The sequence below is a fragment of the Oncorhynchus mykiss genome, chromosome 25 (assembly GCF_013265735.2).
Source record: "Oncorhynchus mykiss isolate Arlee chromosome 25, USDA_OmykA_1.1, whole genome shotgun sequence".
Lineage (NCBI taxonomy): Eukaryota > Metazoa > Chordata > Actinopteri > Salmoniformes > Salmonidae > Oncorhynchus > Oncorhynchus mykiss.
Window position 1 is genome coordinate 44,117,732 of NC_048589.1, and position 13,525 is coordinate 44,131,256.

Below are 13,525 nucleotides of genomic sequence, written 5' to 3' on the forward strand. Positions count from 1 at the left end.
ACCGCAGGTCACTGACTGGTCTACCTGTAAATTAACACACTGTAGGTCACTGACTGGTCTACCTGTAAATGACCACACCGCAGGTCACTGACTGGTCTACCTGTAAATTAACACACTGTAGGTCACTGACTGGTCTACCTGTAATTGACCACACCGCAGGTCACTGACTGGTCTACCTGTAAATTAACACACTGTAGGTCACTGACTGGTCTACCTGTAAATGACCACACCGTAGGTCACTGACTGGTCTACCTGTAAATGACCACACCGCAGGTCACTGACTGGTCTACCTGTAAATGACCACACCGTAGGTCACTGACTGGTCTACCTGTAAATGAACATGACACTAATAACGTTGAAGCAGTTAGTTAATCACTTGTTAACAGTCAGAATTTGGCACCTACATTATAGAGCAAGCCAAAAGTGTACTGTATATTTGTACCGTATAGTGTGCATTGGCTCCATTTTAAGGGTCAGTGTTTTTGGCACAGGTCAAGGCTGGCCTTGGGCCGATTCAAATGTGTAAAAGGCACAACTAGCTCATCGTCATCAGGTTAATCTACGTTGTTAACAGGTATGGATCGTCATAATGAGGTTAATCTAGGTTGTTAACAGGTATGGATCATCATCAGGTTAATTTAGTTCGTTAACAGGCATGGCTCGTTATCATCAGGTTAAATTAGGTTTGTTAACAGGTGTGCCAGTCCATTATTCTTTGAGGTGACTAATCACTTCAGTGTATTGCATTGGGACCAATGGAGTGGGTGGAGTAGAAAGTGTTGCTGGGCAAATAGATGTCAGTCCCCCAGGAAATAACACCATATATGGATTCTACAGAACCTAGTGATTAAGCCCAACCCCACTTTTACTTCTGCACCTATAATAGTTTTCTCTTTATACTGTAAGCCAATATGTATTTCATATACAGTGTATTCCCTTACGAAAAAATATTGCAGTCAGAGTGCAGTATAACTGCAGTTCAACTGTGTCTCCTGTCCTGTTAAGCATTGAAAATGTAACCAGTACTTTTTGGTGTCAGGAAAAATATATGGAGTAAAAAGTACATAATTTTATTTAGGAATGTAGTGGAGTAAAAGTAAAGGTTGTCAAAAAATATAAATAGTAAAGTACAGATGCCCCCAAAAAACAAGTAGTACTAGTAGTGTTTTTACGTAAGTACTTCACATCAATGCTTTTACTGCAGTTTTAAAACTGCAATCTTGTTGTTGTTGTTGTAAGGGTTGCATTGGGAGCATTGATTTGCCCTTGGAACATGTTTTAAAAGCCTAATTTTATTTTTTATTTTTTATTTATTTCACCTTTATTTAACCAGGTAGGCTAGTTGAGAACAAGTTCTCATTTACAACTGCGACCTGGCCAAGATAAAGCATAGCAGTGTGAACAGACAACACAGAGTTACACATGGAGTAAACAATAAACAAGTCAATAACACAGTAGAAAAAAAGAAAGTCTATATACATTGTGTTCAATAGGTGTGAGGAGGTAGGCGGATAATTACCATTTTGCAGATTAACACTGGAGTGATAAATGATCAGATGGTCATGTACAGGTAGAGATATTGGTGTGAAAAAGAGCAGAAAAGTAAATAAATAAAAACAGTATGGGGATGAGGTAGGTGAAAATGGGTGGGCTATTTACCGATAGACTATGTACAGCTTCAGCGATCAGTTAGCTGCTCAGATAGCAGATGTTTAAAGTTGGTGAGGGAGATAAAAGTCTCCAACTTCAACGATTTTTGCAATTCGTTCTAGTCACAGGCAGCAGAGAACTGGAAGGAAAGGCGGCCAAATGAGGTGTTGGCTTTAGGGATGATCAGTGAGATACACCTGCTGGAGCGCGTGCTACGGGTGGGTGTTGCCATCGTGACCAGTGAACTGAGATAAGGCGGAGCTTTACCTAGCATGGACTTGTAGATGACCTGGAGCCAGTGGGTCTGGCGACGAATATGTAGCGAGGGCCAGCCGACTAGAGCATACAGGTCGCAGTGGTGGGTGGTATAAGGTGCTTTAGTAACAAAGTGGATGGCACTGTGATAAACTGCATCCAGTTTGCTGAGTAGAGTATTGGAAGCCATTTTGTAGATGAAATCGCCGAAGTCGAGGATCGGTAGGATAGTCAGTTTTAATGCAAATGCAAAGATAGTTTTAATTTAATGCAAATGTCACTTAATATGAACAAATATGAATTATTGTTCATGTTTAGACAATTATTTTTCATACGGAATATCATGAATAAATACAGGTTAATTACACCTTTTTTTTTACTATTACGTGGGCGAGTTTTATTTTGAAATGACCGAAATTCCGTGACCCGGAAGTACTTTTTTGGCCGATACCGTTTCCTAGATAGCACAGCCACAAAGTTAAAATTTGCTTTATGTTAAAAATGTATGAAAACAAAAATAATTAGCTTTGTGGTCTTAATTTAAGGCTAGAGTTAGACATACGGTTAGCCGTGTGGTTATTAAGGTTAGGTATTAATTACAATTTTAAAAACATACATTTTTAGAAATAGGCGGGGTTTATGACTTTGTGGGTGCGGTAACTAGTGACGAGACGCTGATATCGAGTAGAACAAGATACCTTATTACGCCAAGACCTCGGTGAAGGAATTATCCAAAACATGGTTAGTTTTTGTTTGTTTTAAAATAGCATGTCTAAATTTGTGTTTAAGTGGTTTTCCAGAGTTTAAAATAAAAAAAGATTCGATTGCTAGCTAGCCTTTTGAAATGTTGCGTGCATGTCAATCAACGGATGCTAACGCGTTAGCTAGCTAGCGAGCGAAGTGTGTTGTTTTTTAAACGTCTTGGTTATAAACCAGTCTGACATATTACATGGTGTTGTATTAATCTTCAACTAGATGTTGTAGTCTGCGTGTTCATTGACATGTCTGTGTTAAATTCCGAGTTACGCCTAGTTCCAGTACAAACGTTTTTAAGTTAGCGACAACAATAATTGTATCAATGGGGGATGGTAGCGAAACAGATGCCTGGCTTTTGGTCCTGTGTTGCAGGATGATCCAGCTCATAACTTTAACTGAGGTCGTCTAGAAATATTAAGTTACTGAAATTAAAGCATTTTATTGATGCTCTTCAAAGTAATATACAGTTGTACTCGTCATTCATAGGTCGTGTTAGTTCAAAGGCCGGTAGATGGCGATGTTGAGTCGTGTCATTTAACCGTCCGAAGGGAATGTATGCAACCGGTGTATGCAGCCAACTTGATCGGTTGAAATATGACGATACCAGCGCTCACTTCAAAAAATGCCCCGTAAGCCTCACCCCAGTGGGCAGAGCTAAGCATGTTGCCCTGGGACACTTTTTAATATGGTGAACCGCATATCATTTTACAATGGGTCCGCCTTGGTTCTGTATATTCAGATTATGCTAATATATTTGAGACAAGTGTATTGCAGTTCATTTAGTTTTTGACTTAAGTCAAGTATCTGTGAGTAGTAGACCTAAACAGGGGAAACAACGGAGTCCCAGACAGTTCACAATATAATAAACCAGAGAGGGGGTGTTTACTACATAAATTATTGGGACCCTTATAAAACAAGAGAGCAGTTTTGAAAGTGCAGTAACTTCAGTCGACAGGTATTTTGAACAGACTGTAACTGTAGTGTACTGTAACTGTACTGTAGTGTAACTGTAGCTACACTACAAAATTTAATGCAGTAAAAAAAAACTTAATTTGGTTGCAGTATTTGCAGTTATACTGCACTCTGACTGGAATATTTTTCTTGTAAGGGGATCTGGTTCATCTGGAATACATTTGAAATGTAAATGGAGAGATAATTAAATGGTGTATTCTTTGAAAAGATGGGTCTGGTTGAGAATAGAACCTTCGGGTGGAGAATAGAACCTTCGGGTGGAGAATAGAACCTTCGGGTGGAGAATAGAACCTTCGGGTGGAGAATAGAACCTTCGGGTGGAGAATAGAACATTCTGTTTTCTGCCTGAGTGTGGTGGTGTTTACCACAAGTTTCTCGAAGTTCGTAATGAACCCCGTTGTCTTACCAACTACAGCAACAACTTTTATTATTTGCCCTTTTATAGAAAACCTTTTTAATGTATATTTATTGAACCTTTATTTAACTAGGCAAGTCAGTTAAGAACAGATTCTTATTTACAATGACGACCTACACCGGCCAAACCCGGACGACGTTGGGCCAATTGTGCGTCGCCCCTATGGGACTCCCAATCACGTCCGGTTGTGATACAGCCTGGATTTGAACCAGGCTGTGTCTTTAGTGACGCCTCTAGCACTGAGATGCAGCGCCTTAGACCGCTGTGCCACATTTCTTCTCATCTCAGGGATTTAACCATGGTGTAAAGTAGCTCAAGCCAATGCTTGGATATCCATGAGGAGAGGGATGGACGAGGGATGAGGCGAGGGATTGATTTCAGGGTGCTTCGTCAACAGACGGGCTGTGTCCCAATAGGGCACCTTATTCCCTATACATAGTGCACTAATGCTGACCAAGGCCCTTAAGGCTCTGGTCAAAAGTAGTACATTATACAGGGACAGTTGTAGGGAATAGGGTGCCCTTTGGAACACATTCTGCCTGTTGAGCCTCACCCAGCCTATAGGAAACCATTTCTCCATCCCATCCCCCCCAGTTAAGCAAACAAAGGGGGAGAGGCTGTGACTTAATTTAAAAAAATCTATATATATATTTTTTTTTTAAATTAAACTATCAATGACTATTTGATCAAGTTCCTTTTTTGTAGGTTTAATAAAACTGTGAATCCATCTTTTCATTGGTGGAATATTCAACGGACTGAACATTCTTGTACCAATGTGAGGAATTAGTTGCGTTGTGTTGTTGCTATTCAGCCTCGTCTAGCCTTGACGTGGAATAACGGAGTAAATACCTCTTGCCTTGGGAAATCGTTTTGGGGGAGAAAAGTAAACGCTCCCAGTTTGCACACGTCTTTATTTGCTTTGCTGTAATGACCGAGTTACAGACCCGTGTAAAAGCATACATTAAATTTCTCTAACAATGTCTTTTAATTTAAAATGTAAAGCATATTCTTCCTTCATTCACCATTTTTAATAAGGAAAGAGCAAAAGCAGTAATAATGGCCAGCAGGCTCAGACAATATCCATAATGACTATAGAGAAAGGACTAACACTGGTCAGATGGCTTTTCATAAAGACGTCATGGTCTTCATGGTTCTGGGTGTGTGGCAACTCAGTGACTTGAGGGGGAGAAAGAACCAATGGAGGCAGGTATCAGGTAGGGGGGGGGGGGGGGTATATCCAGGTGCCTGGCCAGGGTGTCCTCTGTCATGGTCCTAGTGCCTCAGCCCCCCTCCTGGAAGGGGAGACAGAGAAAGACAGTGTTGCTGTGGACACTGGATAATCTGACTCACAAACACACACACATGTTTGACCTGGCTGTGATACTGTAGTACTACTTATGTAACTTTACTGAGTCGAGTCGGGTAGCATTCAACGTCCTGCGTTTTGTGTTAACCATGGCAACCAGAATTGTAAATAAAAGAGATGTGCCTCTGTCGCCGTTAAATGTATTGTCCATGTCAGCCAGGAACATCCTTTTTCAAAGAAACACCATTTATTTAAATCTCTAGTTGAGGAAAATACGGTTTTTAGTTTTTGTTCTGATCACAAGGAAAACCTAACAAGCTGATTAAACAACAGGATCATTACACAGGTGCGCCTTGTGCTGGGGACAATAAAAGGCCATTCTAAAATGTGCAGGTTTGTCACACAACACAATGCCACAGCTGTCTAAAGTTTTGAGGGAGAGTGCAATTTGCATGCTCACTGCAGGAATGACAACCAGAGAATTTAATGTTATTTTCTCTACCATAAGCCGCCTCCAAATTCGTCCAACCTGCATTACTATCGCAAACCACGTGTCTGGCGTTTTGTTGGGAGCTAGCGGTTTGCTGATGTCAACGTTATGAACAGAGTGTCCCGTGGTGGTGGCGTATGGGCAGGCCTAAGCTACGGACCACGAACACAATTGCAATTTGAATGCATAGAGATACCGTGATGAGATCCTGAGGCCCATTGCCGTGCCATTCATCTGCCACCATCACCTCGTGTTTCAGCATGATAATGCACAGCCCCATGTCGCAAGGATCTGTACACAATTCCTGGAAGCTGAAAATGTCCCAGTTCTTCCCTGGCCTGCATACTCACCAGACATGTCACCCATTGAGCATGTTTGGGATGCTCTGGATCGACATGTACGACAGCATGTTCCAGTTCCCACCAATATCCAGCAACTTCACACAGCCATTGAAGAGGAGTGGGACAACAGTCCACAGGCCACAATCAACAGCCTGATCAACTCTATGTGAAGATGACGCTCCGACTCGGTACTGGTACCCCATGTATATAGCCAAGTTATCATTACTCATTGTGTATTTGTTCCTCATTCTTTTTTTATCTTTCTTTTTTCTCTCTCTGCATTGTTGGAAAGGGCCCGTAAATCAGCTTTTCACTGTTAGTCTACACCTGTTTGTTTAGGATGCATGTAACCAATAACATGAGATCATGTGTTGTTGTTGCAGTCTCACACGATCCTGTTGGTCCAGCCCACCAAGAGACCAGAGGGACGTACGTATGCTGACTATGAATCAGTCAACGAGTGCATGGAAGGTAAAATTGACAGCCAACTGAACTGACAGAGAAGGATATAGAACCCACATCGTCTGTGAGACAGTACTGACCCGCTGAGCAAAAAACAACAACGTGATGGAACATTTTTTAAATGCTGTTAGATGGTCAACCAGTTTAAACTTATCACTAATCTATAAATCTCTTTTCCAGGTGTGTGTAAGATGTACGAGGAACACCTAAAGAGAATGAACCCAAACAGTCCATCCATCACCTATGACATCAGTCAACTGTTTGACTTCATCGACGACCTGGCTGACCTCAGCTGCTTGGTGTAAGTCTGGGGGCGTTCCAGGAGGTGTTGCAACTTGTCTGTGTAGGCAACGTCTCCCAGTCCTAGTTGTTGTTCTTTCGTCTGAATGAGTCTGTCTGAACGATATCAAATGCCATACATTTTTTTAAATTAATTTATTAATAACCTGGTTGTTTTAATTTGCGTTAGAGTTGTTGTAAGGGTATTATGAATGCCTATAATGTCTTATAGTTCACTATAACACCAGCGTTAGATCTGCAGGTATTAAGTGAGGTGTCACCTAAGTGTGGAAACATCCTAGGGTTGAGGATTTCTATCGCCTCATAAGGCTCAATTTTGATCGGGACACTCCGTCTCTCTTTCTCCGCTAGGTACCGTGCGGACACACAGATGTACCAGCCCATGTTTTAATATATCGTTCCGTCTGTCTCCTCTAGGTACCGTGCGGACACACAGACGTACCAGCCCATGTTTTAATATATATCGTTCCGTCTGTCTCCTCTAGGTACCGTGCGGACACACAGACGTACCAGCCCATGTTTTAATATATCGTTCCGTCTGTCTCCTCCTAGGTACCGTGCGGACACACAGACGTACCAGCCGTACAACAAGGACTGGATCAAGGAGAAGATTTACGTGTTGCTGCGACGCCAGGCCCAACAGGCTGGGAAATGAGACCTACAGCCTCTAGTTCCAGGCTGACTGCACTGCGGACGCATGCCAGATAGAAACACATGTGGTTTGGTGTTTAACATGTCTCCTAACCACATCCATACAATACGGCAATCTGATGACAACTGCGTAGTCAATGACATTGGTTGATGCAGTGCGACTTATGCAATGTAGTCTGCCTGGAACGCGACCAATCTGTGACGGAAGAGGTGGGGGGGGGGGGGGGGGGGTTTGATAGGATTGGAGAAGGGTTGAATTATGTTATGAGTCCTGGATATTATACTATTTTATAAGTTGTCTCGGTGAGAACTTTTCTAGTAGGATGGGGTGAAGTGTGATTTTATTTTTTTTTTTTCTTGTTTGTATTTAAAATTGTTTCCCCCTCTTTATGAAGATGTCTTTTGTCTTTACTTAAATAAAATTAAACGGCAAGAAAAACTCTGGGTTTTTGTGTTAAATGTTCTGTACTCATATGGAGAGGACTTGTCCACTGTGGCCTACTTTGATTTCCTACTAAACTCAGAAATCAAAAAAGAAATGTCCCCCTTTTCAGGACCCTGTCTTTTCAAAGATAATTTGTTAAAATTAAAATAAAAAAAAATCCAAATAACTTCACAGATCTTCATTGTAAAGGGTTTAAATAAACACTTATCTGTGTTTGTTCAATGAACAATTCATGAACGGGCACATGTGGAACGGTCGTTAAGACACTAACATCTTACAGACTAAGCATTAAGGAATGAGCGTTACACCGAGGCCTGTACTCTGGAGCGGGATCGATTTGGAGGTGGAGGGTCCGTCATGGTCTGGAGCGGTGTGTCACAGCATCATGAGGCAATCTCATCGCTGTGCGTTTCAGGGAAGACATCCTCCCTCGTGGTACCCTTCCTGCAGGCTCATCCTGACATGACCCTCTAGCATGAAAATGCCACCAGCCATACTGCTCATTCTGTGTGGGATTTCCTGCAAGACAGGAATGTCAGTGTTCTGCCATGGCCAGCGAAGAGCCCGGATCTCAATCCCATTGAGCACGTTTAGGACCTGTTGGATCGGAGGGTGAGGGGTAGGGCCATTCCTCCCAGAAATGTCTGGGTACTTGCAGGTGCCTTGGTGGAAGAGTGGGGTAACATCTCACAGCAAGAACTGACAAATATGGTGCAGTCTATGAGGAGGAGATGCACTGCAGTACTTAATGCAGCTGGTGGCCACACCAGATACTGTTACTTTTGATTTTGACCCCCCCCCCCCCCCCCTTTGTTCAAGGACACATTATTCCATTTCTGTTAGTCACATGTCTGTGGAACTTGTTCAGTTTATATCTGAGTTGTTGAATCTTGTTATGTTCATACAAATATTTACACATGTTAAGTTTGCTGAAAATAAACGCAGTTGACGGTGAGAGGACATTTCTTTTTTTTGCTGAGTTTATATTGTAAGAACCTTAGGGATATTAACAGAATATGAATGATTGTTCACATCAATGGCCCTGTGAGAAGTTTGATGCTCACTTTGAAATAATATTTATTAGGGGGAAGTTCAATGATCTTTACTGAAATATTAATGTGCACTTATTGATGCATTATGTCAGTCATATGCCGTTTGGTTTATTGTGGGGGTAAGGCCTGTCAGTCAGTGGCTATTTGACGCTGTTTTAATTACGCTGCATGGGTCATTTATTTTCTCACCAGGCCATTTCTGGACATGTTACATTTGGAAATGTTTAAAATGTCATTGATGCCTTTTAACGAATCATTCATTGTAAATGTATGCAACATGATATGATTTTAGACCGTCGCTACTGGAATATATGAGAAATCAGACCGCTAGCTGAATTATAGGTTTATGAAAATTATATATTTTGTTTTATTTAACCTTTATTTAACTGGGCAAGTCAGATCTTTAGAGGACAGGTGTTTCCATTTGGCTTTCCGTAGTCCTCATACATGCATAATGAAATAGCTCCGAAAATGATCCAAGAGAGCTGGGATATTTAAAGCAGCGTTTGTAGAACGTCCGCATGATGACAGGAGCACACAAGAGAGAGAGAACATGCAGCGTTCCCATCTCTTCTTCACCAGTGAAGGACGTAGCGGCAGCTGGGCCACATCTCTTCTTCACCACTGAAGGACGTAGCGGCAGCTGGGCCACATTGCTGCCTTCTACTGTTTTCTACCTTTTGTGTTCTGGTCGGCTCTCTCTCTCACTCTTGTTTCGCGCACCCACCCCAGTCCCACCCCTCCTCTTAGCATCTCAAAAGACCACTGAGAGAGAATCGATGGCGCAGAGGCCCGCCTTGCTGACAGGACAATAAAACCACAAAAGAAGAAAAGGGTGAGTTTTTTTTTTCTAAGTTGAATTGCGGGAATTTTCTCTAATGGCAGAAGGAGACTGTGGACGAAGGAGTCTGTAGCTATATTTACACAGCATCCTTTGTTGTTTTCCGCTGTCCCCCCCCCCCTCCTCTCTCTCACCTCTCGAAAGAAATAAGCATCACCACCATCCATAGCAACTATCTGTACCTTATTTTAGATGTGAGATCCAACTCTCACCCCCAAAATGTACAGTGTATAGCCTATGCAAAATATAACGACAAAAACACCAGTGTATTATTTAAGACATATATAGATCAACGTTTAAATTGTGCGGGATGGTTCGAGGTCGGTCGTTTTTAATTCAATGCTCGCTGCGGTAACGTTTACCGTTTACCGCGGCGGGTGTGTGTGTGCGGGTGTGTGTGTGTGTTGTGGTTGTAAACAAAAAAAAATATGACAGATCGGTGGAGGAGGTCGGTCTATTTTAAGGGACCTCCCCTGGAAATTGAGCGAGAGGGGTAGGAAATGGAGCGAGTAGCCTAATGTTGTTACAATGTGTTATGGGTTAATTCGCACTCGCTTCTCAAGACTGCTCGCTTAAAGGGAGGGGGTCTCCACCGTTTTGGGGGTCTCCACCATAATCGCCCAGAATAATCTGTTTTCAAATAGGATACTATTTTTCTCACCTACATTTTAAAGCCCATAACATAGGAAAATGGCATATAAACAGAATCATATGAACCATTTCCCACGACATAAAAGATGATGTTGAATGCCATTGATATTGCCTGTTATTGTGTGGCTACTATTTCTACATGCCATTGATATTGCCTGTTATTGTGTGGCTACTATTTCTACATGCCATTGATATAGCCTGTTATTGTGTGGTTACTATTTCTACATGCCATTGATATTGCCTGTTATTGTGTGGTTACTGTTTCTACACACCATTGATAGGGTCTAATGGACACCCATTCATGTCTGCAATCACCCTACACATCTGTTGTACTGGGCTGTAATGTATCACATGTACATCATATAACACAGCAATGTGTTGGGGCTCCCGAGTAGATCAGCGGTCTAAGGAATGCTAGATGTGTCACTACAGACCCTGGTTCGACTCCAGGCTGTATCACAACCGGACGTGATTGGGAGTCCCATAGGGGCGGCGCACAATTGGCCCTGAGTCGTCCGGGTTTTGGCCTCGGTAGGTCGTCAGTGTAAATAAGAATTTGTTCTTAACTGACTTGCCTAGTTAAATAAAATAAAAACACAAATATTTTGGATGCAAATAAGAATCCAAGCAACACACATAATATAGTTGGTTGCTGTCATTTCTATAGAATACAGTAACCAAATGACAGATTCATTACGAGAGATGTCCTGAGAGGACTAAGCCCGGACTGTTGTGGGTAACAGACATGGGTCTAAAGCAGAGGACTGGTAAGACTTTAGTAGTGACCTTAAATAACCCCTCAACGTGGCCATGTTGTGCCCTTAGGACCTGCCTTAGTCCGCTCCGTTGTGAGATCCAGGGATGCCCCGTCAGACCGAGGACCTGCCCCAACAGTCCTGCCTCCTCAACTGGGCACCGCTTTGCTGACAGCCTCTAATCCCCTGGAGCCTCTGGAGCTTCTGAATCCTCAAACCCAAGGCAGAGGTTCCCATGAGGCCCCCCAGGAGAACTCAGCGTGACACCTCTGTATGGGGCCTCCAGCATATGCAGTAGGTCTGAATCAATCCGTGCCCTTCACACCAGATATATAGTATGTTTCACACACTGTTAAACCACTGAAGGAGGAAATGTATGGGGTGCCCTTCACACCAGAGATATACAGTACCAGTCAACAGTTTGGACACACCTACTCATTCCAGGGTTTTTCTTTATTTTTACTATTTTCTACATTGTAGAATAATAGTGAAGACATCAAAACTATGAAATAACACATATGGAATAATGTAGTAACCAAAAAAGTGTTAAACAAATCAAAATATATTTTATATTTGTGATTCTTCAAATAGCCACCTTTTTTGCCTCGATGACAGCTTTGCACACTCTTGGCATTCTCTCAACCAGCTTCATGAGGTAGTCACCTGGAATGCTTTTCAATTAACAGGTGTGTCTTGTTAAAAGTTCATTTGTGGAATTTATTTCCTCTTAATGCATTTGAGCCATTCAGTTGTGTGGTGACAATGTGGGGGGGAGGAGATAGCAGAAGATAGCCCTATTTGGTAAAGGCCAAGTCCATATTATGGCAAGAACAGCTCAAAGCAGCAAAGAGAAGTGACAGTCCATCATTACCTTAAGACATGAAGGTCAGTCAATCCGGAACATTTCAAGAACTTTGAAAAATCCTTCAAGTGCAGTCGCCAAAACCATCAAGCGCTATGATGAAACTGGCTCTCATGAGGACCGCCACAGGAATGGAAGACCCAGAGTTACCTCTGCTGTAGAGGATAAGTTCATTAGAGTTACCAGCCTCAGACATTGCAGCCCAAATAAATGCTTCAGAGTTCAAGTAAGAGACACATCTCAACATCAACTGTTCATAGGAGACTGTGTGAATCAGGCCTTTGTTGTCGAATTGCTGCAAAGAAACCACTACTAAAGGACACTAATAAGAAAAAGAGACTTGCTTTCGCCCAGAAACACGAGCAATGGACATTAGACCGGTGGAAATCTGTCCTTTTGGTCTGAGTCCAAATTGGAGATTTTTGGTTCCAACCGCCGTGTCTTTGTGAGATGCGGTGTGTGGGTGAACGGATGATCTCTGCATGTGTATTTCCCACCGTGAAGCATGGAGGAAGAGGTGTTATGGTGTTGGGCTGCTTTGCTGATGACACTGTCTGTGATTTATTTAGAAATCAAGGCACACTTAACCAGCATGGCTACCACAGCATTCTGCAACGTTGCGCCATCCCATCTGGTTTGGGCTTAGTGGGACTATCATTTGTTTTTCAACATGACAATGACCCAACACACCTCCAAGCTGTGTAAGGGCTATTTGACCAAGAAGGACCCCCGACCTCAACCAAATTGAGATGTTTTGGGATGAGTCGGACAGCAGAGTGAAGGAAAAGCAGCCAACAAGTGCTCAGCATATGTGGGAACTCCTTCAGGACTGTTGGAAAAGCATTCCAGGTGAAGCTGGTTGAGAGAATGCCAAGAGTGTGCAAAGCTGTTATCAAGGCAAAGGGTGGCTATATGAAGGATCTCAAATATAAAATATATTTAGATTTGTTTAACACTTTTTTAGTTACTACATGATTCCATGTGTGTTATTTAATAGTGTTGATGCCTTAACTATTATTCTACAACGTAGAAAATAGTAAAAATAAAGAAAACCCTTGAATGAGTAGGTGTTCTAAAACTTTTGACCGGGAGTATAGATAAACCTAATACGGCGACTGTGGTATACAACATAGAAGCTTATCAGGTTCTGATCATCTTTACCATGCTTCTTCACCTGAGATTGACCCTCGATTGCTAATCAATCAGTTCTCTATTCTCCAGGTTCCGCTTTGTCATCAAAATGGACAACCTTGCGATGAGTGCCATGTATCCATCGTGATTTTCCCTGGACTTTTACTGCTGACCTCGTTATGAGCAAAAC

The 13,525-nt window shown here is 42.3% G+C and overlaps 2 protein-coding genes across 5 annotated transcripts in view; both read left to right on the plus strand.

Moving 5' to 3' along the window:
• Positions 1 to 2,500: 2,500 nt before the first annotated feature.
• On the plus strand, positions 2,501 to 8,040 carry LOC110505943 (enhancer of rudimentary homolog). 2 transcript variants are annotated; one of them, XM_036962852.1, is made up of 4 exons: positions 2,501 to 2,646; positions 6,569 to 6,614; positions 6,828 to 6,948; positions 7,500 to 8,040. In XM_036962852.1, exons 1-4 carry the CDS (start codon positions 2,644 to 2,646, stop codon positions 7,600 to 7,602), a joined length of 273 nt encoding a protein of 90 aa, XP_036818747.1. In that variant the 5' UTR covers positions 2,501 to 2,643; the 3' UTR covers positions 7,603 to 8,040. The 2 variants fall into 2 exon arrangements, with proteins under 2 accessions (XP_036818747.1, XP_036818746.1); XM_036962851.1 differs by having other exon boundaries at positions 2,510 to 2,646; positions 6,569 to 6,656.
• Positions 8,041 to 9,647: 1,607 nt separating this feature from the next.
• si:ch211-168d23.3 (BRD4-interacting chromatin-remodeling complex-associated protein) overlaps positions 9,648 to 13,525 on the plus strand; it is a 44,583-nt gene continuing 40,705 nt past the window's right edge. The window contains exons 1-2 of one of the 3 annotated variants that reach the window (XM_036962835.1): positions 9,648 to 9,930; positions 11,413 to 11,636. In XM_036962835.1, coding sequence (XP_036818730.1) covers positions 11,616 to 11,636 — 21 coding nt within the window. In that variant the 5' untranslated portion in view covers positions 9,648 to 9,930; positions 11,413 to 11,615. Of the gene's footprint in view, positions 9,931 to 11,412; positions 11,641 to 13,525 lie in introns of those variants that run through there. The other 2 variants (XM_036962836.1, XM_036962837.1) reach the window with 2 other exon arrangements.

Excerpts from the sequence above, each read along its gene's own strand:
- LOC110505943 (XM_036962851.1), top strand. Across the intron at positions 6,657-6,827 it reads AGTCAACGAGTGCATGGAAG|GTGTGTGTAAGATGTACGAG; the intron begins GTAAAATTGACA and ends TCTCTTTTCCAG. Across the intron at positions 6,949-7,499 it reads GCTGACCTCAGCTGCTTGGT|GTACCGTGCGGACACACAGA; the intron begins GTAAGTCTGGGG and ends GTCTCCTCCTAG.